Raw genomic sequence first — 24,015 nt, forward strand, 5'->3', positions numbered from 1 at the left:
TTTATGGAGAAGCAACACTTGTGGAGGTTTTCCATACGCATTTTATTGAAGCTTTGTTATCATTCATATGTTAAGTGTATTCTTAACCTTCACTTTTTTAATAAGCCCAGTCTAATAGCCATGATGCAATGCACAATTAACCCACTAACACACTTAGTGGAGAGGGTTCAAGCAAACAAAATGAAAGTAAATTAGATGAATTCAAGGGTAAAATACCCTCTTAGAAGCAGCTACTGCAAGTCAGTCCTCTGAGAGCTCCCTGTTGAAGAGGGCGAGATCATTTGAAATGATTTGGACTTCTTTCAGAAAGCCAATGAAGAGGCACCAGTTTTACTAAAATCCTCAGAGCAAATCTGATTGTTTGGAGGTGAAGGGGATCAGATAAGTCTTTCGGTAAATTCCTCTTTTGCTTTCATGCGGCCGAGAGCAATGAATAGTCTCTGTGTTATCCTCGGAGCGATCAGTGTTTCTGATGCCACACAAAGGATCACCTTCGGGTTGCACCGCAGCACCAGAAGAATATCTGAACATTTCCTCCTAGTAGTTTTCCAGCTACGGCAGTTAACAAGCTTAACTTTATGACTTTAATTAGCATAGTGTATCTTACAGCACAGCTCCAAACTATATTCACAGAAAAGACGTTTGTGGTTCAAAGTGTCAAATTCTCAGTGTTTCTTAATGATGATGAAGTAAATCAAATGCCCATTTTGGTGTCTTATAAATCTAGAAAAAGTAGATAAATAGTTTGAATAAATAAACTAAATTATGAGTCAAGGAATTACAAATGAAACAGGCTTTAAACTACAACAGCAAGCGATAGTAAGCAAAGACGGCAGTTTCTCAAAAGTGATGTTGCTATTTTTAGAAGTATTTCCCACGTATTTAAAAACTTTAAATCCAGTTTTAGAGACACAATGTGTTGTTCGCTGCCTGTCGATATCTCAGCCCGAGGTGCACACTTGTCCCGTGTAAATCTGCGCCGAGTGAGGGTCCTATTAAGTTAGAAAGTTCCACAGCGTTATGCCATTATTGCTATCTACTTCCGACTGTTAACAGCAGAAGCAAGGTGCTGATGTGACGTGTATTTTTTTCCATTTGTACTGTTGCCGTGGCCGTGATAAGGGCGTAACGCATGCCAGTGTCACAAAAGGGAAGTGGGAGGGTTCAGAGGGCAGCGAGCGACCCGATGGCAGGATTGTCAATAGAGCATGTTGGCGCTGGAGAGCAGGAATCTGACACCACCTTCCCACAAATGCTGCCACTTGGAGTGGCGTCTCATCCTGAGTGATGGTCTACAAGACTCCAGGCTCTGACACCTCTTTATCACCGGTGGCATGGAAGCGGGCAGCGAGAGGCCCGCCAGGCATGTGACGCCAGAGGGATGGAGGGATTAAGCTTGTTAGATGGCGAGTGCTGTGATTACCTGACAGTGAACCAGGGTTGCACAGGAGTCCAGAAATTGCTCAGCGAGCGCAATTTTGTTTTCCGATGTTTTTTATTTTTACCGCCCCGGTAACATGCGCGTCATTGTGAGAACAGAAAGCAGCAATATGAATGGCTGGTATAAAGAAAGATTTCACAGCAGTTGACAGCAAACGTTGGGTAAGAGAAATTAGATTTCGCAGAAGCCCTTAGGAGCTCCAACACACCGTGAAAATCCTCTCCTGGTCAAAAGCCATCGAAAATACATTTTCTGCAAGTTTGGCAGGCAAATAGCAGAAAAAAAATGTCACAGTCTTTAAATCCTCTCAGTGGCTCCAAGATGCCACAGGGCACAGAAACGAATTATCCCATTTACAAATTTGCAGCATGTATATCTCCTTATAAAGCATTCTGGCAAGACTGTTATTCAATAACAAACAAGGCTTTTCATATTTAGGAAAAGCAAACAGTATTCCGTCAGAAGTGCATATTATTTTAATGTAGCTGTCTAAAAACGCTGGTTATCCTGAAGATAATTATCTAGTTGGGATAGGCAAGAGCCATTTAGTGCACACAAAAACAAACTTCACCAGACTGAAAATCTGAGGGACGGGTGCATCTTTTGTATTTACACAGACCTCATATGAGTATTTCCAAATTATTTAGAAGGTTGCTGTTGTAGCTGGTATTGAACCATTTGACTGATCTCTAATGGCAGAAACTTGCACCAAGGAATTAAGATATTTGCTCTCTGTCTTCTTTTAATTTTGTCCATTGCTGTGCCAGATGCATATGGCGTTGTGTCGCTATTAACAAAGAACTGTAGAACCTATTGAACACCCTAAAATACAAAAAATAGCACATGATTCTAATAAAACATGACACACTGTTCAGAAAGCATTGCGGCGTTGCTTTAAAGGGTTTATATTCTACATTAATATAATAATAATAATAATTGATTTGCCTTTATACAATTGCAAATTTACATCATGTGTACATCTCTAGTTTACAGCTAAGTCCAGACTTGTGTTTTCACACACCACTGTAGAAGAGCAGCAGATAGATAGATAGATAGATAGATAGATTGATAGATTGATAGATTGATAGATTGATAGATAGATGTTTCAAAGATGATTTCTCTACATCCGCCAGTGCACAGTCTCTGCCTCTGAGTGTTGGACTATCTGCAGCCGCACTCTGCCACCACCATCCCCTCGTACTTGTGGTTGAACGTGATCACCCCGTTATCGTGATAAAGGAGCGAGATGGGCTCCAGCTTAGTGGGAACACAGCAGGCACGCGATGCTCTCTCAGGACTCTTAACGCTCAGCAGTGTCTGCACGATGGCGTGTTTGGTAGGCGAGACCTCAGCGGTCATGGGCGGGTTGCAAACGCCGTTGCACTCGTACGCTTCGTAGCCCAGAGGCTGGATGATCCACGTATCCCAGCCGATGTCTTTAAAATCCACAAAGAGAGGCGTCCTCTTGCATGACTCGCTCTTAACATTGCGACGGATTCGAGGAGGTGTGTTATAGATAAGGTTGGACTGCAGCTGCATGAGAGACTGTTTGTCCGGCTCGTCCTGGTTAACATGGCCGGTGTTGTGATTAACGTGATCCCAGAGCGGCTGCTGGCTCCTGCCCACGTTTTCAGGAAGGTCATTCTCATGTCTGATCATCGTGTTGAGCTCTTGTTTGTCCTGTTTGTAATCTCTGCTCTGATCATCTGAGAACACAATCATCACCGCGTTGTGTTTCCCGTCCAGGCTCCTGTCAAAGTCAATCTCCACCGGTCCCTCCTCCGCGGCACCTTCATCCTCCCGTGACCCCACACTCGCAACGTGAACCTCCAGTCTGTGAGTCGCACACCCCGACTTCCGCCAGAGCGCGACCACATGAGTCAGGTCAAACAACACCCAGCTATTATCTTTGGCACGGATATGCTTTGTCACCAGTTCCTCCAAATCCTTCATCTCCACCACCTCCTCTTTATCCCTCCTTCTCCCTTCTTTCCCCACCTCTTTTGTCCAGACGACACCCTCGTGCACTTTATAGATTGTCACCTTGCAATCAATGCCAGGATATGGTCTCTGGGCTCTCCGAACCAGAGTAAAAAGTCGAAGCTCTGCTATTGTGATGTGCTCGTGGTGGGGCAAGGAGATATTGAACAGGAGGGGATGTATCCTTACACCCCTGTTCCCTATACTGTAGGGGGAAGAATCTGAAATGAAGACAGCAAAAAGGACGTTTCAGTGTCTTTTGGATGAAAACTGAATTTACTTTTAAACATATCAGCATTATAATAAAAGTTTCATTCAATCATAAGCATCTCTCACATTGCATCGCTTTGACTTACATAAATCAAGGTTGTCCAGTTATACAAACAAGACAAAAAGACATAAAAGTGAATACATAAAGCTGTCAAAAAACTTGAAGCAATAATTAGTTTGTACCTTCGTTCTTGTAGCTGCGCACAATGTTGGCTGACGGCACAGCAGTGCGGTCGTTGACGAATCGGTTGTACAGCTCCAGCATGTACTGTGGTGGCTCTTTATGGGCAGCGAGGGGCCTGGTCTGGGGCCTGAGCATCGTGAGGTTCAGCGTGGACAGAAACTGGCTCAGAAAGTCCTGCGCATCCACTAGCTGATTGTCGTCCACATCGATACTAACCGAGGCCCTGCCGCGGCTCTCGCTGGGCTTGATGGGACTGCCCCGGCTCAAACCAGTCAACACCAGGAGCAGGACGTTCAGAGAGTGGACGAAGCCGAGGTTGGAGAAAACTGAAGCGGTCATGGCTGAATGCAGGAAAGGTTTAAATCCAAAAGACTGAGCATCAGATGAGAAGATGTGGATCCCTCGGAGAAGAAACCTGAGGGCAGTTCAACCTTTCTCGGGAGGACTCTCCTTCGTTTTAAAGGACAACAGGTTAGGGGCAAAGAGAAAACAGCTTTGCCCTTGTTGATCTTGTGGTTTGGTTCTGAGGGCAGGGCTGTGCTGTCCAATGTGCTGTGCTGACATGTTTGGAGATGTCACTAAGGCCCTGCTCTGCCCTCCTCTCTCTCTCCACTGCAGGAACTTATGAGTTTCCATAAAGTCCGCTGATAGAGCCTCATCTTGATGTATGCCGTTTGTTTGACGAAACGCTGACATTACAGTGACTTTAGATCAACACAGAACTTGATTCAAGAACCGCTGTGGCCCGCACCACACCGAAATTAAAGGACAGAGCCTTTATAAATCATTTTAAAAACAGAAAAGAATGTAGAGATACAAGAATGATTGCACTTCCACAACACATGAGCCAAGTCAGACGTATGAAATGATTTTATGACTTTTCTGTCAAATGCAGCAAATCAATTATCAGTTAATCGCATTATTCATTTATGTTTTGCAATCTCCACAAGAGGCCACTGTAGAACACTCTCTGTACTTCTGGATTAGATGAAACATGTGCATCAAGTGGTAAAGCAGCCAATTTGATCTTATGTGGTTTCAATTTGTACATCACAGAGCGAATAATTTTGGAGTTTAGCCTCAACTGAGATCACATCCAAAATACAAATGCTCAAAGTGTCCTTTCCGTCATTGATTAAACCCCAAAAAAACTTATTTCCGTGTTCAAAAACTACACATTTAGACTTTTTACCAGCCTTGAAATGGCTTAAATGTACCTTTAGTCCAAACTTCTTTCACCACCCGCCCTTTAATCGCTGCAGCTTGAGCACACCAGCTCACCTACAACTTCTCTTCACTGTGCAAGTTGTCAGGTTTGGTTCCTTTAGTTTGTGACATTTTTAACTCTGGAAGTCTCAATCTGTGTGTCATCTGTAGACTGCATTTTTAAAGTGGAAACTGGCACTGATTGCTTATTTTGCTCGTGATGCATCTTCTAGAATATAAAATACACCATATGGACAAGGTAGAAAACTTCATTAGTACTGGAGGGGCTCCTTAATATTTTATGGATGACAATGATGTAGGGACATTTGGAAAAGGAGCATCCACAAATCACTGCCTGCAAAGACCATTCAGCTGAACTCAGTTTTTTTATTCTAGTAACTAAAGCCTGCCTCAGATACATAAGAGTGAGGATTTTTTTTCTGCCCGTGGCTACTGTTAAAGCTCACAGGTGCGCGGTAATTAACAGAACAGGATATTAATTTTAGTCTGTAACACAAACAGAGAATACGACCCCCAAAAAAATGAGAAATTATGCACATCATTTATTTTCATTGTCATTCAACATCGCAATGCAAAAAGGACCACTGCAAAGCAGAGTTGTACTGAATGTAGGATCACTTACTCGTATTAGCTAATACACATAAATAACTTTTAATTAATAACATGGGTATTACAATAAACATTACAATATAAATGCCTTCATTTAGAATATTAACAGTCCTTTGTTACACATTTACAATCCCATTTTGCCTACCTCGAAACAAATGGAATAAAGACTTATATAGAGATTTGCTAATGAACCCACAGTCTACTCTGATTTAGCAAGAATGAACTGAAACTCCAAATAATTAGGGTGGTTAGGCCGATGATAGCCCTAATCCTAAATGTCTCTAACATAGAAGAAAAGTATTAAACCGAAATTAATTTAGGGTCTATCTAAAGCCCCGAACCAATGGAAAAACTAATCCACATGTCATTTTAGGCCTTAAATAGCTCGACAAACTAGAAGTATACCGTAGATAAGCAGTAAAATTTAAATTGTACATGTTATATATTCTTTGGAGTCATGATTCACCACAGTTTGCATATTTGGGCTAGTTCATACATAATCCATCATAAACTTGAGACGTACAGTGTAATCATCCTAAAAGGAATAAATCCTTAAAATCTATTGCCAAATAACCTCTGTAATAGGTACGTGTAAATGTTTGGCACATTATCTCCTGTAAACAAAGGAATCATTTTTAACTGAACGCGTTTGTCTGTACAAGAATGATCAGATGGCACGAATCCGTATTTCACCGGTGGAAAGTGTCTCTACAGGATTTAAGCGGCTTGACTGGACGTGTTGTTGTGTTTACACCCAGGAGTCCAGCGGTGGAGGTTTGTTATCCATGAGGCCCACTGCAGGCCTGCCAGCTCTGATGAAGTGTTTTCGCTCACTTATCGCCTGGGTCGATTTGCATTGGGAACACAAGTCACAAGAAAGAAAAATCCTTCAAAACAAAGTCCTGTTATAAAACTCCCATGTGCCAATCCTACGTAACAGCGACAGCACTACTGGTACTAGCAGGTAATGAAGTCCGTTGTGCGTGCAAAACAACTGAGATAAGATTCTGTCGTTTAGGTACAATAAAAAGGCAGATTACCTGAAGACTGTCTCTTTCCACAACAGGCCCCTTTCCATCTCCAACTCTGTCATTTGGCTCTAAGCTGGCGTATACGTCTGCAAAGGAAAAGTATGTTAGCAGTAAACAGTATGGCAAAAATCTACATTTGGATAGTAAACAGAACAGTTTATAGTAAAAACTAATCATCGTTATTTTTCATTCTCACCAAGCAATGCAAAGTCACATAGTTGCATCTATAATTTCAGACGAATTTCAGCAGAAAATATTCAACATGCAGGAACACTACTTTTTTTTTTCCCCTCTGGTGGCTGTGGAAGTTTCTCAGGAGCTTTATCTGTAAATGTTCCCCGACACACATCTGCACATTTAGAATCCACTAATAATGTTATTCAGTTTCAGATTAGTTTGACAATAGTGAACACTTCTCTAACTTTACTGGCTTTGTTGCTCAAATGCATAGTTTGACCTATAAGCTTGATTTGGCTCTTTAGCAATTAGTCAAGTCATCCTTGTTTATATAGCACAGTTTAAAAAACAGGGCTGCAAGGTGGCTAGATGGTTAGCACCGCTGCCTCGCAGCAAGAAGGTCGCCGGTTCGTGTCCCGGTGAGGACACCCGGGATCTTTCTGCGTGTTCTCTGGCTTCCTCCCACAAGGTCCACAAACATGATGAGGTTAATTGGTGATTCTAAATTGTCCGTAGGTGTGAATGTGAGGGTGCTTGGTTGTCTGTCTCTAAGTGTAGCCCTGTGATAGACTGGTGACCTGTCCAGGTGAACCTGCCTTCACCCTGAGTCAGCTGGAATGAATGGATGGATTTTAAAAAACAGAACTTGAACCACTGTGTTATGCATTTGAGATAAATAATAATAATATTACAAACTTACCAGACTAATCTAAATATTACGGTCAAAACCTTACAATGTTTTTAGTTTAGTCAAGTTTTCTGGCTTCAAGAATAAACTTATAATGAAATTTATTGAACACGTTGAATTGAATATTCATTTATTTACATTCAACTGATTTTTTTTTAGTTGTATGATGAGTTTTTTAAGGACTGTTTCCCTCTCGCCCTGTTAAGTGACACAAATTTTCAAAAGTGCACATATATTCATTTAGACCGAAACACCAGCAAGAGAGAAACAGCGTCGTGTTCATGATTCACAAGGCAGCCTTAAGAGAAAGTCCCTGTTTCGGTGCGAAGCTAGAGGTCGCTCTCGACGTGGGAAAGTGGCTGCCCTTTTGGAAAAAAAAAAAAACGCTGAAAATGAAATGTGACTGGTGATGCGTGAGCCTGCCCTGCCTCTGGGAGAGACTGCTCAGGCTAATAAGGCAAGTCGGTGCGCTGATAACCTTGGCAGCACATCATTGGTTTAAGGGTATGTTTCAGAAGAATATGTTCTGGGACTGAAAAATGCCCATTTCTTTGTCCCTGACATGACAAGAACCTCAGGATGTTTAAAAGCGTTTTTTTGTTCCCTGAGCCAGAGGACACTTTCCTCATTGAGATGATGGTTTAATAATATTTCTCTGAAGGAATGCATGCTGTGATTTTCTGACCTTGGTTTTTGTCCATGAGAGGCAAGGTGATGTCATCGCTGCCTTGCTTTCCACTCTTGGATTTTTTAGTCACTCCGGTAGTCGTGGGCTTTGAAAGACAAGAAGAAGGAGGAAAAAAAACATGCTGTTACTGGATGATGGATGGATGGATGATGCTGTAATTTTATAAAGGGGCAGTAACATCGTGTTTTGGTTGCAACATCAGACTATGAGCTTAAAGTTATTGATCCATATGACACCTTACATAAAGCGCATCTCGTGTCCTGCTGCTTACTGGCCTGATGCCTACTGCACACATGATTTCCTGCTTTCATATCAAGCCCCAAATATCACCTCCCTCTTCTCCTGACAAAGCACAGATTTTTGTTTTTTCCCCCTCATCCGTGTTTGACAGCTCGACACGCACCACCAGGTGTGAACGGGTTTGTACGGTCATGCCTCATTCAGAATTCTGTTAGGGCTGAAATGTGGCTGACACCATCTATGTTGTTTCAGAGGTAAATACCTTAAAGTGGCTCTTGTTCCAGCCTGCCTTGGTCAGAGTGTTTCTCAGGTCCTTGTAGGCCCATATTGTCTGAAGCACGTGGGAAGCCGCCTTGGTCTCCCGTGCTGATTGGCTGACAACAAATCATCGCACATTGTGGTAAACAGCAGGGGATAGCTCCAAGACACTACTGTCTAAATGATTAAAATCCAATTCTGAGTGCCCCGGGATGTGATGCTCATAATATCATGAGATAATGCATCGAGGCTGACAGCAGTATAATCAGATATTAAGTAGGTTAACTGCAGAAAATAATGCTTTAATGCCGATGCAGTTTCTTCTATCTTTCATCCGTCAGTTTTGAAAAAAGTCTCACAGGCGCACCATTACTATTTGATCAGTAGCAGCTTTTAGGTACGTTTCTTTTGGAGTGCAGTAGATTTTTTTGACATTTGAGCAGAGGCGTGACATTCACGTACCTTGACTTATTTATGGCCACCAGTTTCTGCACGGCGTGACCCTGAATCAGCACTCGGGCGTTCTCCGGGTTATCCGTGATGATCTCATGAATCGTGTTCAGAATAGACACCACGGTGTCTCCCTCAAGATTCTTCGCCGGGTGCTGCTGCCCGCAAGGAAGATTACCGACGAGGTCCCTCAGAGCATAGTTCCCTGTAATAACGGACACCACAGCAAAAGGTTAGAGCGAGGTGCTGCTTTGGAGCTGTGTGCAGGTTGGGGAGAGTTACAAGCGTGGACCTATTAGGTCTTTGTTCCTTCTGTCCATGGCCAGGTTGCGAAGAGCGATAGCCACGGCTCGCACAACTTTGTCCACATCTGAGCGCAGCAGCTCCACCAGAATGGGAAGCCCTTTCTCTTTTCTCACCGTCGCCCGAATGTAGCTGGACCACTATGAGCAAAAAACACAGTAAATTACAAATTGTACCACAAGTCAGTTATGTGCTGCTTCCCTGTGACTCAAAATTGAAAGATTTCATCAGTCCTTTAAACTGGGTACAAACTTGATCTTGAGCGATAGTGACATTCGTGGATGGCGCAGTATATTTTGGCCCATTATTCGGAGGACCTATGGACCCACTCGGGGCGACGTAGCAGCAGAAGTTATTTTTGATCATGTGGGCTGATGACAACGTCCGTCTAGAGAGTCCGTTCGGATTAAGTTGATTAATGATGTCGCCTCAAAAACAAAACCAACCAGCCAAGAAAAAAGCTCGGAGCGCGTATAACCCACAAGTAAGGGCTTGAGGTGAGCAGAGCTGCTTGACCCTGCACTGTGGAGGCTGATTCAGAGGGTGAGCCCACTCCATACATTGAAAATCCACATTATTTTTCCCTACATCTCTATTTTAGCTCTCTGCAGAGAGACACAGCAATTATCCGGAAACACATCCCTGCAACATCCTACTCTGTGTCTAAGCAGGTGTCACGAGCATAGATTTAAAGATTAATGCACGCTCCACAACCCCAATAGTCACGAGTGTAAGAAACGACTTGGAAGCCGTCCATGTACTCACAGCCCAGTGTCCTGCAGCGAGGTTCTGCAGCGCTCCTGCAGCTGCCTCCAGGGTGTTGTGGTTGTGACTGCATGTGAGGAGGGAGAGGTAAAGCCTCACCACCTCCGGCTGGTACAGCAGCTCCAACCCTTTGAACAGAAAAAGCCAGAGAAAACATGACCACCTACAAACTTTATCTGGCTGCGTTACTGTCAGTGTCGTTAATCATTAGCTTTAAGCCACCAAACCGCTTTGTATAAATGCAAATGTATTCCGCAGTTTCTTCTATCTAGGCCAGTTTGGTTCAAAAAGGTTGGTAGGTTAGAAGCTAAATACATTGATTAATTTAATTAAACTGCATGAAAGACAATTACAACTCCGGCAGACTCTTGCAGAGAGTTTTTTGTACGGCGCCAGTTGAAGGCTGCTGGATGGCTGACAAGTATTATAAAGCTGACCCTGAACCGTAACGTGCTTGTCATCCTGATTTGCATTCATGGCTGCAGTGTGGGCAAAAGCTAAGCTCTGATCTCTGTTCTAATGGCAGCCAGATCTACATATACAGTACCCAGGCCTGACATTCTTTTTATTTTTTTAAATATATATACAGAGGCTGCATCCATGGCCAAAAACACCCATTAGGCTCGACCAAATGTGATGATAGTTTAGCAGCTCTAAATAAAGGCAGGTACCGTATATAGGTCAGCCAGTGTTTTGAGTAAATGCCAGTGCCCATCTTATAGTGCCAGAGGAAATGTTCCTCGTCGAGATGCTGCCAGGTGAAATGTTTAAAAAAGTCTCTCAGTTGATGGGCCATTCTGTTTTAATAATGAAACTCTCGGCAAGCGGTGCAGGTGCAGATGTGTGGCTTTGCATTTAAATGAATTCCCCTACAGGCCATGCCAGCGTCATGCGTACACAGTAAATAAGACAACACAGAGAAGCAGGTACTGATGATGGGACATGATGGAAGCACTTCATGATCTATTAGCAAAGCCTAATGTAAAAGCCCACCTATTTGCAAATGTCACAGTGAGTCATACTGCAGTCAATATTTCAGGGTGAAGCTGATATTACGGGGTTTTTCTTTTTTTTTTTTTCTCTCAAAAGATATACCTTTCATTAGTTCTGTACGTTTTGGCAAATCCAATGTACTGTATTTTCTGTCCATAAATCCATTTTTCCAACCTGTACACCACAGAAACACACACATGCACACAAACACAAACACCAGTGTTCATTTCGTCAAAGTACACAGACAGGTAATGTCAGCAAATTCATTGTGCTGTGGAATCACGATATTACTGCCGTGGAAATATTCAGGAGTAATGAGCGGACTGACCTTGATTGAACCACTCCTCTGATGAATGTGATTTGACGGGAGAAGAAGGGGAAAGAAAGAACAGCGTCAGAGATTAGATTAATGCTGCAAAAAAGGGCACGGCAGCAGAAAACACAGAGCTCCTCCGTGTGGCGAGACGCAGCACCAGGTTCATATTTGGCTCGGGGAGGATTTTTTGTCGATTTTAGCGCCGCTGAAAGCCGTAAAACCTTAAATCACTCTAATGTTTCTCCATTAGCTTGTTGCCTCCAGCACAAACTGCTGCAGTCTATTAATTACTGCACTTCAGCTATAATTCAGATTGTTATTTACGTATATGAGTTACGCATCTCTATCCGCTTTTTATGGCCTTAAACCGTGTCCTGATTGTTATGTGGTGTAAAAAAATAAAATAAAAAATAATCACACAATGTAACAAGCAAGCTTTTTCAATTTGGGAACGTGGCATTCTTCCAGCAAAGCAAAATCTATCAGCAGCTCCTCCATGTGCAGAGATATGAAATATTCAGGCTCTGAAAACAACAAAAAAAAAAGAAAGGGTGGAAAGAAATGTGATGCTGGAAGCCAGAACATGCCAACAGCAAATGAAAGTTTAAAAACAGAGAAAATAGCAGGTTTACTGGCATCCTAGAAGAAGTGTAACTTAAGAAAATACATCTTGTAGTAACTGTATGTAGAGCAAAATGAAGAAGAAGAGGAAGGAAAAAAAACAACATTATGAGTAGATTTCCATTCATAAACTGTAAAACCTTCAGGAAAATGATTGTATAATTAGAGGCGGATTTGTTTTAGACGTTTGAAACTTGAAGTTCCTTTCAGATCTTGCATGGAGCAAATCTTAAGTTTTATTATGAATCTCAAGAAACGTGTCCCCACGCTGCACGGGTAAATAAATCAACCTGAGCAATGAAAAGTGACGTCACACAAATTCTATATGAGATTCTATAAATACAGTAACAGCCGACCAACCTTTGGGTCTTTTCCCTGTGAAACAGTCGGGCTCGTTCTTCTTCTTCTGATGCCCCACCGACCTCATCAGGTGATTGGCGTGGGGCTCCTGAAACCGCTCGGCTCCCGGTATTTCCTTGTGAACGTGGTAGGACAGGTTTCGAAGGATGCAGACGCAGTTCTCCACCGACTGAATGGAAGACAGAAGAGTTGAGTCGAAGACGCTGCACACAGAGCTATATTATACAGACTAGTTGTGCTCTTGAGAGGAAAAAAAAATATTGATTTCTCTTGAAAAAAAAAAATTGGAATTCTGTGGTAATGTCACAGACTTTAAAGAACCGCATCCATACTTGCGCTTTGATGACTTGCATTAAAGGTCTGAATCAGATGTAATCATAAACAGGGCTGTTTGCTGCCAAAAGTCTCGGTGGATTGTGGTCAATTAGAAATGGATTTTCAGAATAAGAACTCACTTGGTAGTGCGTATAAAGAAAACAACTCCCTCTTACAGCGTAGCTTTAAATTGCTAAATGTACAAGAGTCTTAATGAAATTGATGCGTTCACTAACCCAGACAGACTTTGCTTTTCTTTGGTGTGGAGTAGCTGCTGCATTCAGATAGAACGCAAACACAGGTTTAAAGTTTAAAGACGAAATATAACGGAGAGCTTTTGGGGTTCTTAAGGATGTATAAATGGCTATTGCTATTCTTCATCTAGACATGCAAGTGATGATTTAAAGCCAGTGTGAGTAGTAAAGAGGCAGCATCAGAAATGAAACTGTGGCACTGAGCAATACGTGCTGATAGACTCCAATGAACAGACTGAGAGCCTAAGACGGTCTCCTACAAGCAAAAAAATATTTTGGAAAAACCTGAAGTCCTTGTATTTATAATCTACAAGCAAGATATTTAACATTTAATGAAAATAGAGTTGAATATAAGTGTAAGCCGATAAGACTCCTCCTGTCAAACAAATGATAATTTAGTAAATCACACTTTTAATAATATAAAATAAGCTTTATATTATACATCAATATGGTGGTTTTTTAAGATGTTGGAAGACACATCATGAGCAAATTGTAGTGCTCTCATAGCAGATTCAGAAACATAGATTCAAGCTTTTGGCCTTTTCTATGTAACTTAAGATGCTAATCTTGCAAACTTGCAGTGTTGAACTTTCTGCGTTTTTATTCTGCTTTAGGATCAGTTTCCTTTTGCCAACATAAATGTCTGAATCACGCCAGTATTAGAAGTTGCCATCAGTAGTTTTGAATTGTTTGAGCAGAGTCACAGGTGAGCTGGTGTGCTCGAGCAGCAGAGAGATCCGCAGATGACGCAGCACTGCAGAGTTAAATCGAAGCCATTTTAAGGCAGGAAGGAGAAAGCTAATTCTAGACACAGTATGTAACTTTAATTCACAGATTTTTAGGGGGTTTAATAAAAGACCAGAGAGGGATTTTAAATGCCTGCTTACAGATGCATTATAGCAAATCATAAACTACTTATAAAATATTCATGCAGCGCTTCCAAATTAAACAGAGGCACCAGATAACAGTGCTGCCAGTTGTGCGATTACGGTTTGAAAGATGCCCTGATCTAAATTCTACACATAGTGGCTTTAATAAATGATAAAATCATGAGGAAAAAAAAACCCTCCTGGGCGTCATTTTTTATTCTCAAAATTGAAATGAAAGCGATGACTCAGCGACCTTATTGTCCGTGTCCTTGTTGACAACAGCTGACTGAAGGGCGTGCAGGAGCGCATCCACCAGCCCCTCGCACTCCCTCAATCTCTGTCGGGCCTCCGCCCCGTCCGAGCTGACGTTCCTGCAGAAATAACTTCGTTAAGCGAAGGCTGCATTACAAGTGAGCTGCTGTCATCTGTTCAACAGCTTTAGCCGGGGTTACCTCAGACACCCAGAGGTGTTCTTGAAGACCGTGGTCCAGTCCGCGCTCTGCTGTTTGGAGGGGTCGGCCGAGTCTCTCCTCCAGCCTGAGTGTGGGATGATGATTTCATCAGTCAGTGTTTGAAGTCCCTGGTTGATGACCGTCATCTTTAGTGGCTCATGTGATGAGAGGTTCCACAGAGTGCCTGCAGGGAGACAGTATGATTAAGCATGAAGCTGGAGAACAAACTTGAAAGGTTGCACGTCGTTGCTGAAAGGCTAAAAAAGTTCAGCGATACCTGTGACTAACTCTTTGACCTCCATGCTGCTGGTCTTCCTCAGTAGTCTGACTAAAGCTTGGATGCCGTCACAGTTCTTGATGGCCATTTTGTTATTGTGGTCTTTCCCATATGAGATGTTACGCAACGCGCCACAGGCCTTGCGATGGACTTCAGGTTTAGGGTGGTCCAGTAACTCCACCAAGATAGGCACCCCGTTCAGCTGGCGGACCTCCTGCTTGATTCGGTCGTTCTCGTAGCACAGGTGCTGCAGGTAGGCAGCTGCGTTGGACTTGACCGGGTCCATCGGGTGGCTGAGCATCGAGATGACCTCGTGCAGGTTGGGGTCTCTCCAACGCGGGTCTCTTCGGATGCTGTCCAGGCTGACCATGCTGCTGCGTTTGTGGGGCAGCTGCAGCGTCTGAGCTCGGCACATGGCCTGGAAGAAAGGGTTGAGGTTCCCCTCCAGCTGGGCCATGAAGGCGTCGTCGTAGCCACTTCTGAAGACACACAGAGAGTCACGCATACATGTATGTTTGCATCAGGACATATAGATACATCAAATAGGTCTGTGAATTCCAAAAAGTGGATTATATACTGGGAAAAAACTGTAAAAGTCTGGCAGCAAGGTGCCATAAAAATAAATGAAAAATAGTGGAAAATTGTAAAAATAAAAATAAAAAATAAAAATAAAATACATTTTAAATGATTTTTTTTTTAAAGAAGGAAAAAAAGAAAGAAAGGAAATATAAGATTGTAAATTATATATGTAAAATAATAATATCTTTAGTTGATTTACATACCATACAGTGTCATTTTAGGTTGACTTTAAAAAATAAATAAAATGAAAACACCCAATGCAGGGGCTGGAGATGGAAGCAAATTTTTAAAAATATTTTTACTGTTTTCAAGCCTTAATAAACATTTTTTTTTAATGTCAAATATCTGTAAAATAATAATATTTTTGACTAATTTAAATACAGTAAAAATAGTGTAATTTTACAATCAACATCGTAAAAGTAGGAATAACCATTTGTAAAAACTACAGAGCCTTAATTTGAATATTATTCACAGTTTTGGTCTGTTTTTTTATGGAAAATTGATGCTTTTTAAAAATGATTTTGTGAGTTATTATCTGTGATTTATTTATTTATTTATTTTTCAACAGCAAATAATTAAAATAATGGCAAATTGTTAATTTGCAGTGCAATTAAAACGTGTTAAAAGACTTTAATTTTTACCGCGTATTACCTGTGTATTGAGCAACACACTTATACACATTCCTGCTGAGTGTCAGAGGAGAAGATTAACCCCAGAATCTGTGAACTGAATTAAGACTAGACTTGAGGTGGATTTTCTCACCTTTGAACAAAGCCAGGTTGTCTGTTTTCTCTCTACATCTGCTCTCCATTCTAAGCGATGCTAACCCTCTCCTGGCTGTGAGTGCGAGAGTGACATTAATCTCCTCGTCTGATTCTTCCACAAGAACGTGAATATTCTCAAAACTGCTCCTTTAAGCGTTCAACAGATTGAAGTAAACAGGTTCAGCGGAAGTTCTGTCCAATAAACTGAGCCTCAGCGACTTTAACGGCGTTGTATCTCTCGTGAACAGATCCCGTCCTTCTACCGGGGCTTTGTCAGGCAATAAGAGGTGAATCCTCCGTATTTATCAACTTTGCAGCAGGCTGCCATTTCCTGATTGATACCAGCTGCTACTTAACTGCCGTCCATCTGTCCGTCTGTTACCCAGGCAGACGTACAGGGTGCTGGATGGAGGCAAACTCTGGATGTCTGTGTAGCGACAGAGTTGTCGCGGCAGGTTCCATTTGATAAAATTAGCCCAAGTGTTGATTTGTGCTTTGTTGCTTCGCTGCTTAACGCTGCACGCTTCTCACACTTTCTTGACATTTAAACTTTCCCCCCCGCGTCACATTTGCGACATCTCTGCTTTTATCTCCGTGTTTAAAGAGAAGAGCTAAATGAAAACTTGTAAGTGTGATTAGATGTTTTGGCAGTTTGGGGTTTTTATAGATTTTGTTTCTATGCAGTCAGACCACATGAAAGGAATATGTTGTTACTGGAGGCAATTAGTCTGTCAGATATAAACATGACAGTAAAATATGCATGTTCCACTTCCTGTACAATCTCAGTGCATGCTGTGGCAATGTGTTTCTTGTATTATTTTATGAAAACTAAGCTGTTATACTGTGAATTTATCCCAACTATTCATGTCAAAGGCCTCCCCAGCACCTCTGTTAAAGGTGACTCATTACCAGGGACCGTATTGATATTCCAGTGACCCAGACTCATCATTTAACCGCCAATCTAGTTCCCCCCAAAAAATGAAACTCCATCCCAAACCTCCATCCACATTTCCACATGGAGATGCAGCAAAAGTACAGAACGCAAAAAAATATCACTTACTCACTTTCAAAATATCCACCAAGGGTCTGATCTGTATTTGACCCCACCTCTAGGCACCACGGAAAAACCGCAAGAGTCCTCGAAACCCATTTACACAGTCCCCCCTGTGGGATCAATATCATCTCATCTAATGTAGCATCCCCTCACCTGGTTCTCGAGGGCTCCCTGAGGAGCTCCATGGTGGTAATTGGCCTAAACTGGTGGATTCCCCCCAGTGTCGGGTAGCTGGCAGCTGAGTGATCCGTCTTCACGTCCAGGGGGTTTTCTCCCCGTTCGCTGAGGCCGTCCTCCTCCGTCTGGCTGCTGAGGCCTGCGGGGGCGTAGCTGTCCCTGAGGAAGGGTAAGGTGTAGTGGGCGCCGGGCTGGAAGTTTTTGTTGGGCCAGTAGCCGTGGAGGGTGATGCGGGACAGGCTTCCATACCCGGCGCACAGGTCGCCCCCGATGCCTCTGTAGGCGTCGGGGATTGTGTACACTCTGCTCTGGCTGTCTGGGTTCGCCGCATGAGGCTCCCCGGGCTGCAGAACCAACTGAGGCTGCTGAGAGGGCGCCGTAGTCGTGGTGCTGGTCGTCGTGGTCGGTGCCGCGGACTCGGGGGGTTCGATGTTCGCCTCAGGGACCGGCTGCTCAGCGGGAGGGTTTTCTGGAGCCACTGGAGTGGATGCGAGATCAGGTGACGTCGGGAAGTTCTCCTGCTGCGTCTCTGAGGATTCTTGGGTCTCACTCGGGGCCTGTTCGCCTTCTTGTTCCGCAGCCTTGGACTCCTGCAAGGATTGATGCACCCAAGCTATTATCTCTGCACAAGTCTAATCAGAACCCGTCTTTAAATCCCCCATTTGTCTGAAAGGTCTGCGGGTTTCATCTCTTCCCGCTAAATGCCACTAAATTGACGTGTTTACAGTCAGAGCAGAAAGTATTTGGCCTTAATTTACTAGGAACAGACCAAACACGTTCCTGTTACCTGCAGCGTGTGTTTATCATTTCGCTTAAACTGTACAGCCCATCCCATTTCTCACTGTGATGATCAATCATCATCATTTCAGCACGTCCCTGGCTTCGCGAGCCTCCAGTAAATAATGAATTCTTCTTTCCTGCCAAAGAATAATGAATTCCCCTTAGTTGAAAATGAGTTTAGATTGGACTCTGATGAAACAACTTGAGGTCCAGCCACTGTTTAGAAGTAGAGTAAATTGCAGGAAATTTAATTGTCTGCTGTAGTAAATTGATTGAACTCTTTTGTCGCAGAGTGTCAAGAAAAACTTGTTTTTGTTTCTTCTTCGGGCCCCAAAAATATGCAAATACGCGGCAACTAAATGAAACGGAATCTAATTGCGTTAAATTTAAGATTATCGTCGCGCCTCAGGGCAATTTGGCTCCCTGCGTCTGTCACAGTAACAGAAACAGTTTGAATGTTTTATTCTGAAAATTCAGGACACCGGAGTCACATTTGGAATTCGGAAGCAGACGATAAATAATGGAGGAAGATAGCTTTAAATGGTTTCAAACTGTTGGAAGGATTGTTTTACTTCAGATTTGATGGGTTTGATCCTACCCTAACCCCTCACTCCTCCTATTCTTTCATTCCTAGAATATCATGAAACATGCCATATGAAAAACATTCCAACTTCATACACTGACAAATATGTCTTTATCATTCCTTATGATAGATTTTGAGGCGGGAAAAAAACCTGCAGAACCTTTTTTTTTTTAGCACACTTTGTAAGCTAGTGGTCTCGCCAGTCAATGAGAGCAATAGAAATTATAATAAGTCAATAGGTGGTGATGGAGCGTGACCATAAAGCCAAGAACCTCAGTGTCCGTCTGCTGTGGGGTGTCGGTCTCTGTGGAGCTCTCGTTGGTGGAGGTCATCACAGAGGCGATGGAGGTGGGCGTGTCCAGCTCGTCGTTGGCGGACGGGTTATCCAGAGTTGCCTCTTTGGCCTCCTGGGACAAAGTGAGTGGAGGAGGCCCCTCTGAACTCTGCTCCTTAAAGCACACACAGAAATCAGCATCGTTTATGTGCATTAAGTACAAAATGTTTACATTATGCGCAATCATGGGGATGATTAAAGGGTGGGCAGCGTGGTGATTGCAACACCGTGTCATTAGGCCCGTCTGCACACGATGAGGAGGCTGCGCTTAATGTCAGGCTTGTGAGCGGAGTCACATCAGTTCCATTATCATATCAGATTTGTTTTCACTCAAAACATGAACTGTTGAACTCATGCTGACAAATGGCAAACACTTTTTTTTAAATAAGACCAACTTTGTGTGTGGAAAATGTGCTGCGTTTTCTCTGCGTTTGAAGTTTTCAGGTGATCTAATTGGGCGATGTGTCCACAGGAAAACAAAGGGCTCTGGCTGGTTCTGACAGCGGTTGTGTTTAGACAACACACACAAAAAAAGAAATGCAGAGATATAATAAAGGATGGCAGAATAAGTGACTGCGGGGTGTCGCGTCTTTGTGTACAGACTACAGGGTGGCGCACGATATATATCAGTTTTCTTCTCTCTCTCAGGGTGCTGTGACAAAAAAAAAGTCGAAACAGCTCCTGATACATCAGAATCTTTTGATAGATGCATGATTGGTTTCTTATTTACATGTGCACTGGGGTGTGCTTTCATTTATTTTCGCCTTAATAGCCAATTCTTCTACTTTCAGGCTCAATTCCTATTTAAATTGAGCAATTACTGGCCTGTTTCAGATTGATAAAGTTATCAGACAACTTTCACAACAATTGTTTGAACTTTTGTTATGATTTCAGCGAGAGAATGTCTTTCTTTACAAAAGCAGCAGCAGACGCAGCCTCTCACAATGAGGCTTTCAAACGTCAAATGCGAAGATACAAATTGTGTTTTGTTGCATGATTTGAGCTTAAATAGCTCGGCCTTGTCGTCTTCGGCGATTGCAAACGCGAGAGGATGGGTGATTTTTTTTAGCATCTGCGCCGGGCATCTCAGCTGCAGTTTAGTAGGTCAACTTCAACTGACGGAAATATTAAATATGAAATATCCGTATGGCTATCTGTGTCTGATGAAACCAGCGCTGAAAATGTTGGTTATAGTTGCAGATTTTTCAACAGACCCATGTTGTTGTCCTCTTTGTGTTATGTAACCATTTATTTAAAAAAATAAATTAAAAAAAATGGCCCATTGACAAAACACATCCACATTGTACTGGGATTGGATGTGAGTCAGCCAGTCACTGTCATTTAAATGATTATTTTGTGAGACCTGATTTACCACCACCGCTGACTCCTGAGTAAATAGTCCAGCTGCTGCTCTGATACAACATGTGGATATTTCTGTAATTTACTCGTGTTTATTTCAGCCTAACAACTTAAATTTGTGCTCTTTTTTTCTCCTCGACAAAATGGGTTTCATTAAGCAGAGTGGATTAATTATTCAGCGACTCGGTCTGAGAGAGAACTGGAGGCAGTTTTTGACTGTAAACACCTTTTATGCTGACTTTCCTACAAACTTTCTCTTGAGTGTGTAGTCTCCCGAAATTTGATTCGCTGCTCTATTGATCACAATAAATAACTGATTATGTGATACGCCGCTTTCCGTCTTCTGAGCCCTTCTGAGTGCAGCAGTGAAAGCCTCCTAATATGTAGGACGAAGAAAAAAAAATCATGCAAACAAGCAATCGAAAACATCAGAGCGTAATTAAATTACGAGGGGAAATCAGCCCACTGTATCATTTATGCGTTACTTCACTTCTTGTGCTGCTTATCCACTGTCTAAATCAATTCTCATTGGGAGGAATATGCATATAATCTCCTCTTAAAATGCATCACTCAATAGCTCAGACACAATATGCGAAATGACGAGTTAAACAGTTAAACCTCCCCAAACTCTCTTCTTTTCTGAGGCTGCGGCATTAAACCGAACAAGTGGCGAGAACTAAACTCCACTGCATTAAATCAGGCTGCAGTGAACAGCTGACTGGATGTGGAGAGAGCGAGAGAGGGAGAGAGAAAGGGGGAGAGAGAGGGAGAGAGCTTGATTTTCAAACACCTCACCAAACACAAGAGCTCCTCATATCCATGTACAAAATGTGTCAGAAGGAAGAGGAGATGAAAGGGTCACCCGGGAGAAACTGGCAGCGGGGAGATGATCCTGGCTTGAAGGCCTCGGGGAGGAGGAGGAGGAGGGAGGGGAGTTGATTGGATATTGTTAGGCGGCACTAAATGAATGCTTGGCCAAAAGACAGACGGGGTTCTACTGTCCTCTACAGACAGCTTGATTAAGGATTTGGAGGACGATAATAGGCTGGACAGGGGCCTGTGTGCTGTCCCGCGTCTGATTCGAGCTCCAGGGAAGGCCAGGCCACTGTGAGTCAAAGCTCATTTAAATAACTCACTGCACCATCACTAACTAAGCGTGCTCGCAGAGCCAAATAGGTCAAGATGATGATTCTGAATCTGACTTTGCTTTTAAAAAAAAACAACTAAAAAACACAAGGTATAGCATATAGATGTTAGGTGCAGTGGTGCAGGAGACAGAATGACATGATTAGCATCTTGTTCCCATCAACTCTGAGTATTGAGGCCAGCTGCAGCCAGGGTATTATTTTGGGAGACACAGAGTCTGATCTAATGCTGAGTGAGTCCAGATTTTGGTGGCTAACTCAAGGGCATGATGGCCACAAGCCGTGACTCAAACTTGTCACAAATCTATTCCAGAAAGATGATTTGAAAAATGGGCACTCGATTGCAATCCCATCAATGGGGCATCAAGTCGTTTTGCAGTGATCAAACTGGGGTATAAATTAGCCCGAGCAGGCAGCCTGTCTTTATCAAACGTCAGGAATGAAACAGTAATGTTTCCACAGGATAATAAAACATGACATCAGCCCACTGATGTCAGAAGACATTAGTCACAACTTCGCCACAACTCATCTGCCCTCTACTATCTGTTGAATCAGTGATGCTCATGTTGGCGAGTGCAAATGTGCAGGATCTGTCACTCCGCGCTGCAAACTGAAATGGCAGATGCATGAAAAGACTATTCTTATTTAAGACTAGTTTCCCGCACAAACACCATTGTCCATTATGCAACACGTCATGTTTAACCTTAATGCAACCACGCTTGTTGGTATTTGAAAGGAATGCTGATTCAAAATGACAGCCCAGAAGGAAGAGAGGATATTCGCTGTCAAACTTTCCATTCGGAGCCACCTTTCACTCCAGATCACACTCTGATCCTCAAACAGTTAAATGCTGCATGGTCAAATTTAATGTCTCACTGATACATCAGGATGTGTGCAGCATTACCCCCCACAGGAGCAGCCTCTCCTCATAATGCAATCACATTTATCCCCTTTATATTTCCTCGGAATTTGCACACATGCACAGTCGAGCGCGTGCATGCACACACACACACACACACACACGGACGCACACACTTGATGAAGATGTTAGCATCATGTCCCCATGCACACAAGGAGACTGCACCGACCAGCAGTGAGAGGAAAGGAGGTGAAGCGATTGATGCCTCCTTCATTCATCATGACAGAGGCAGAATGCAAAGCTGTGGATTGCTACAGTTTTCTGCAGAAAGGAGAGGAAGAAAAAAAAAAACTGATGGGCAAAAAAAAAAAAAAAAAAAGAGGGAGGGTACAGAGCAAATAGAGCCATTCCACCACACACTTACCTCTTTCACTTCAGCAGGCATTGCCAAATCTTTTCTGCTTCCCCACAAATGATGAACAAGATGCGTCCCCCAGTGAGACGTCTGTTTCTCTGCCTCTGCTGAATTTTTGCCTTGACTCTCCCTTTGAGCATTTGAGGCAGTTCAAACATGAGCAGCCATCCTTCCTCCCAGCTCCCACTAACACACGTCCGCTCTTTCTCTCCCTCTCTCTCCCTCCCGCTCTCACTCTCTCTGCCTCTATTTCTCTTTCTCTCACAAACACACACTAGACGCACCGTGCACACATTTGCTCAACACAGACGTTCTCTCACATACATCCACACACACACAAACACACACACACACAATGAGCGAGAACAAACGCCGGGCTCCCTGTCATAACTGCACTCCTCCTCTGATCTGTGCTGCAGTTAATGTGTGCGCTATTAGCAAGGTGCTGAATCAACTGTGTGATGCTGAGCCTGTGAATGGCTTAGGTAAGTGCAGAGCCCTGCAATCCCTGTGCTCTTGCCATATTTTCTGGCCAGCGCTGGTGCACAGGCACACACATGCACACACACTTACAAGTGCACACACACACACACACACACCATTTCCCTGTGGGCTCAGAAGCAGATGCAGCTGGAGCACAGAGCAGCCCGCACTAGTTCAGTCCTATGTCACCCATGTGCAGCATAGCAAGGAACGAGGGATGGGGAACGGAGGGGAGGAAAGGTGCATGAACACTGCATGCAGCAGAGAAACACCAAAAAGATTTGCACTGCAAAGCAAACCGAACACATGATACTCCCCCCTTTTTTTTTTTTTTTGCAGCCCCCATCGCAGTCTCCTCTTAAATCTATCACATGCTGCACCTGCTCAATTTATTCCCATTTGGTTCAAGTAGTAAATAAGACTGAAACAAAGAGATTCATGTAAAAAAATGGGATCAATATCCTGCAAACAGGTCAGGTAGATGCTCCACTGTTTTTACATGCCTTTGGTGAACATCACAGCTTATTTGAGGACATAATCCGCGGCTCCACTCGACTAAAACAATACTAGATGGTGATAAAATCCTCTGTCTGACTTACTTTTCCAATTAAAAAAAAAAAACTCTCCAGGATGTCTTCCAATTTTCCGCCAGACCACTTGCACTGAGACAGCAGTAATTCAAGTAAAAAAATGATCTGCTATCATCTACCAACCA

General features: G+C 43.0%; 2 protein-coding genes across 2 annotated transcripts; both read right to left on the reverse strand.

Annotated features, from left to right (window-relative positions):
• Positions 1–2,602: 2,602 nt before the first annotated feature.
• LOC103361652 (bone morphogenetic protein 10-like) lies at positions 2,603–4,214 on the reverse strand. Its single transcript, XM_008287790.1, has 2 exons — positions 3,875–4,214; positions 2,603–3,642 (listed from the first exon to the last, which is right to left on the reverse strand). The coding sequence occupies exons 1-2, from the start codon at positions 4,212–4,214 to the stop codon at positions 2,603–2,605; spliced, it is 1,380 nt and encodes a 459-aa protein (XP_008286012.1).
• A 2,245-nt stretch (positions 4,215–6,459) lies between these two features.
• On the reverse strand, positions 6,460–22,847 carry LOC103361653 (armadillo repeat protein deleted in velo-cardio-facial syndrome homolog). The gene is made up of 16 exons (XM_008287791.1): positions 22,827–22,847; positions 18,978–19,154; positions 17,319–17,932; positions 14,769–15,247; positions 14,492–14,675; positions 14,293–14,410; positions 12,602–12,770; positions 11,633–11,650; positions 11,407–11,478; positions 10,312–10,439; positions 9,536–9,686; positions 9,256–9,448; positions 8,798–8,909; positions 8,293–8,380; positions 6,752–6,828; positions 6,460–6,552 (listed from the first exon to the last, which is right to left on the reverse strand). The coding sequence occupies exons 1-16, from the start codon at positions 22,845–22,847 to the stop codon at positions 6,460–6,462; spliced, it is 2,694 nt and encodes an 897-aa protein (XP_008286013.1).
• Positions 22,848–24,015: the final 1,168 nt, after the last annotated feature.

The sequence above is a fragment of the Stegastes partitus genome, unplaced genomic scaffold (genome assembly GCF_000690725.1).
Source record: "Stegastes partitus isolate 25-593 unplaced genomic scaffold, Stegastes_partitus-1.0.2 Scaffold521, whole genome shotgun sequence".
Taxonomy (NCBI): Eukaryota; Metazoa; Chordata; class Actinopteri; family Pomacentridae; genus Stegastes; species Stegastes partitus.

Excerpts from the sequence above, each read along its gene's own strand:
- LOC103361653 (XM_008287791.1), bottom strand. The coding sequence starts at position 22,847 with ATGCCTGCTGAAGTGAAAGAG. Across the intron at positions 19,155-22,826 it reads TGCCTGCTGAAGTGAAAGAG|GAGCAGAGTTCAGAGGGGCC; the intron begins GTAAGTGTGTGG and ends GTGTGCTTTAAG. Across the intron at positions 15,248-17,318 it reads AGGGAGCCCTCGAGAACCAG|AAGTGGCTACGACGACGCCT; the intron begins GTGAGGGGATGC and ends GTGTGTCTTCAG.
- LOC103361652 (XM_008287790.1), bottom strand. The coding sequence starts at position 4,214 with ATGACCGCTTCAGTTTTCTCCAACCTCGGCTTCGTCCACTCTCTGAAC. Across the intron at positions 3,643-3,874 it reads GCGCAGCTACAAGAACGAAG|ATTCTTCCCCCTACAGTATA; the intron begins GTACAAACTAAT and ends TCTTCATTTCAG.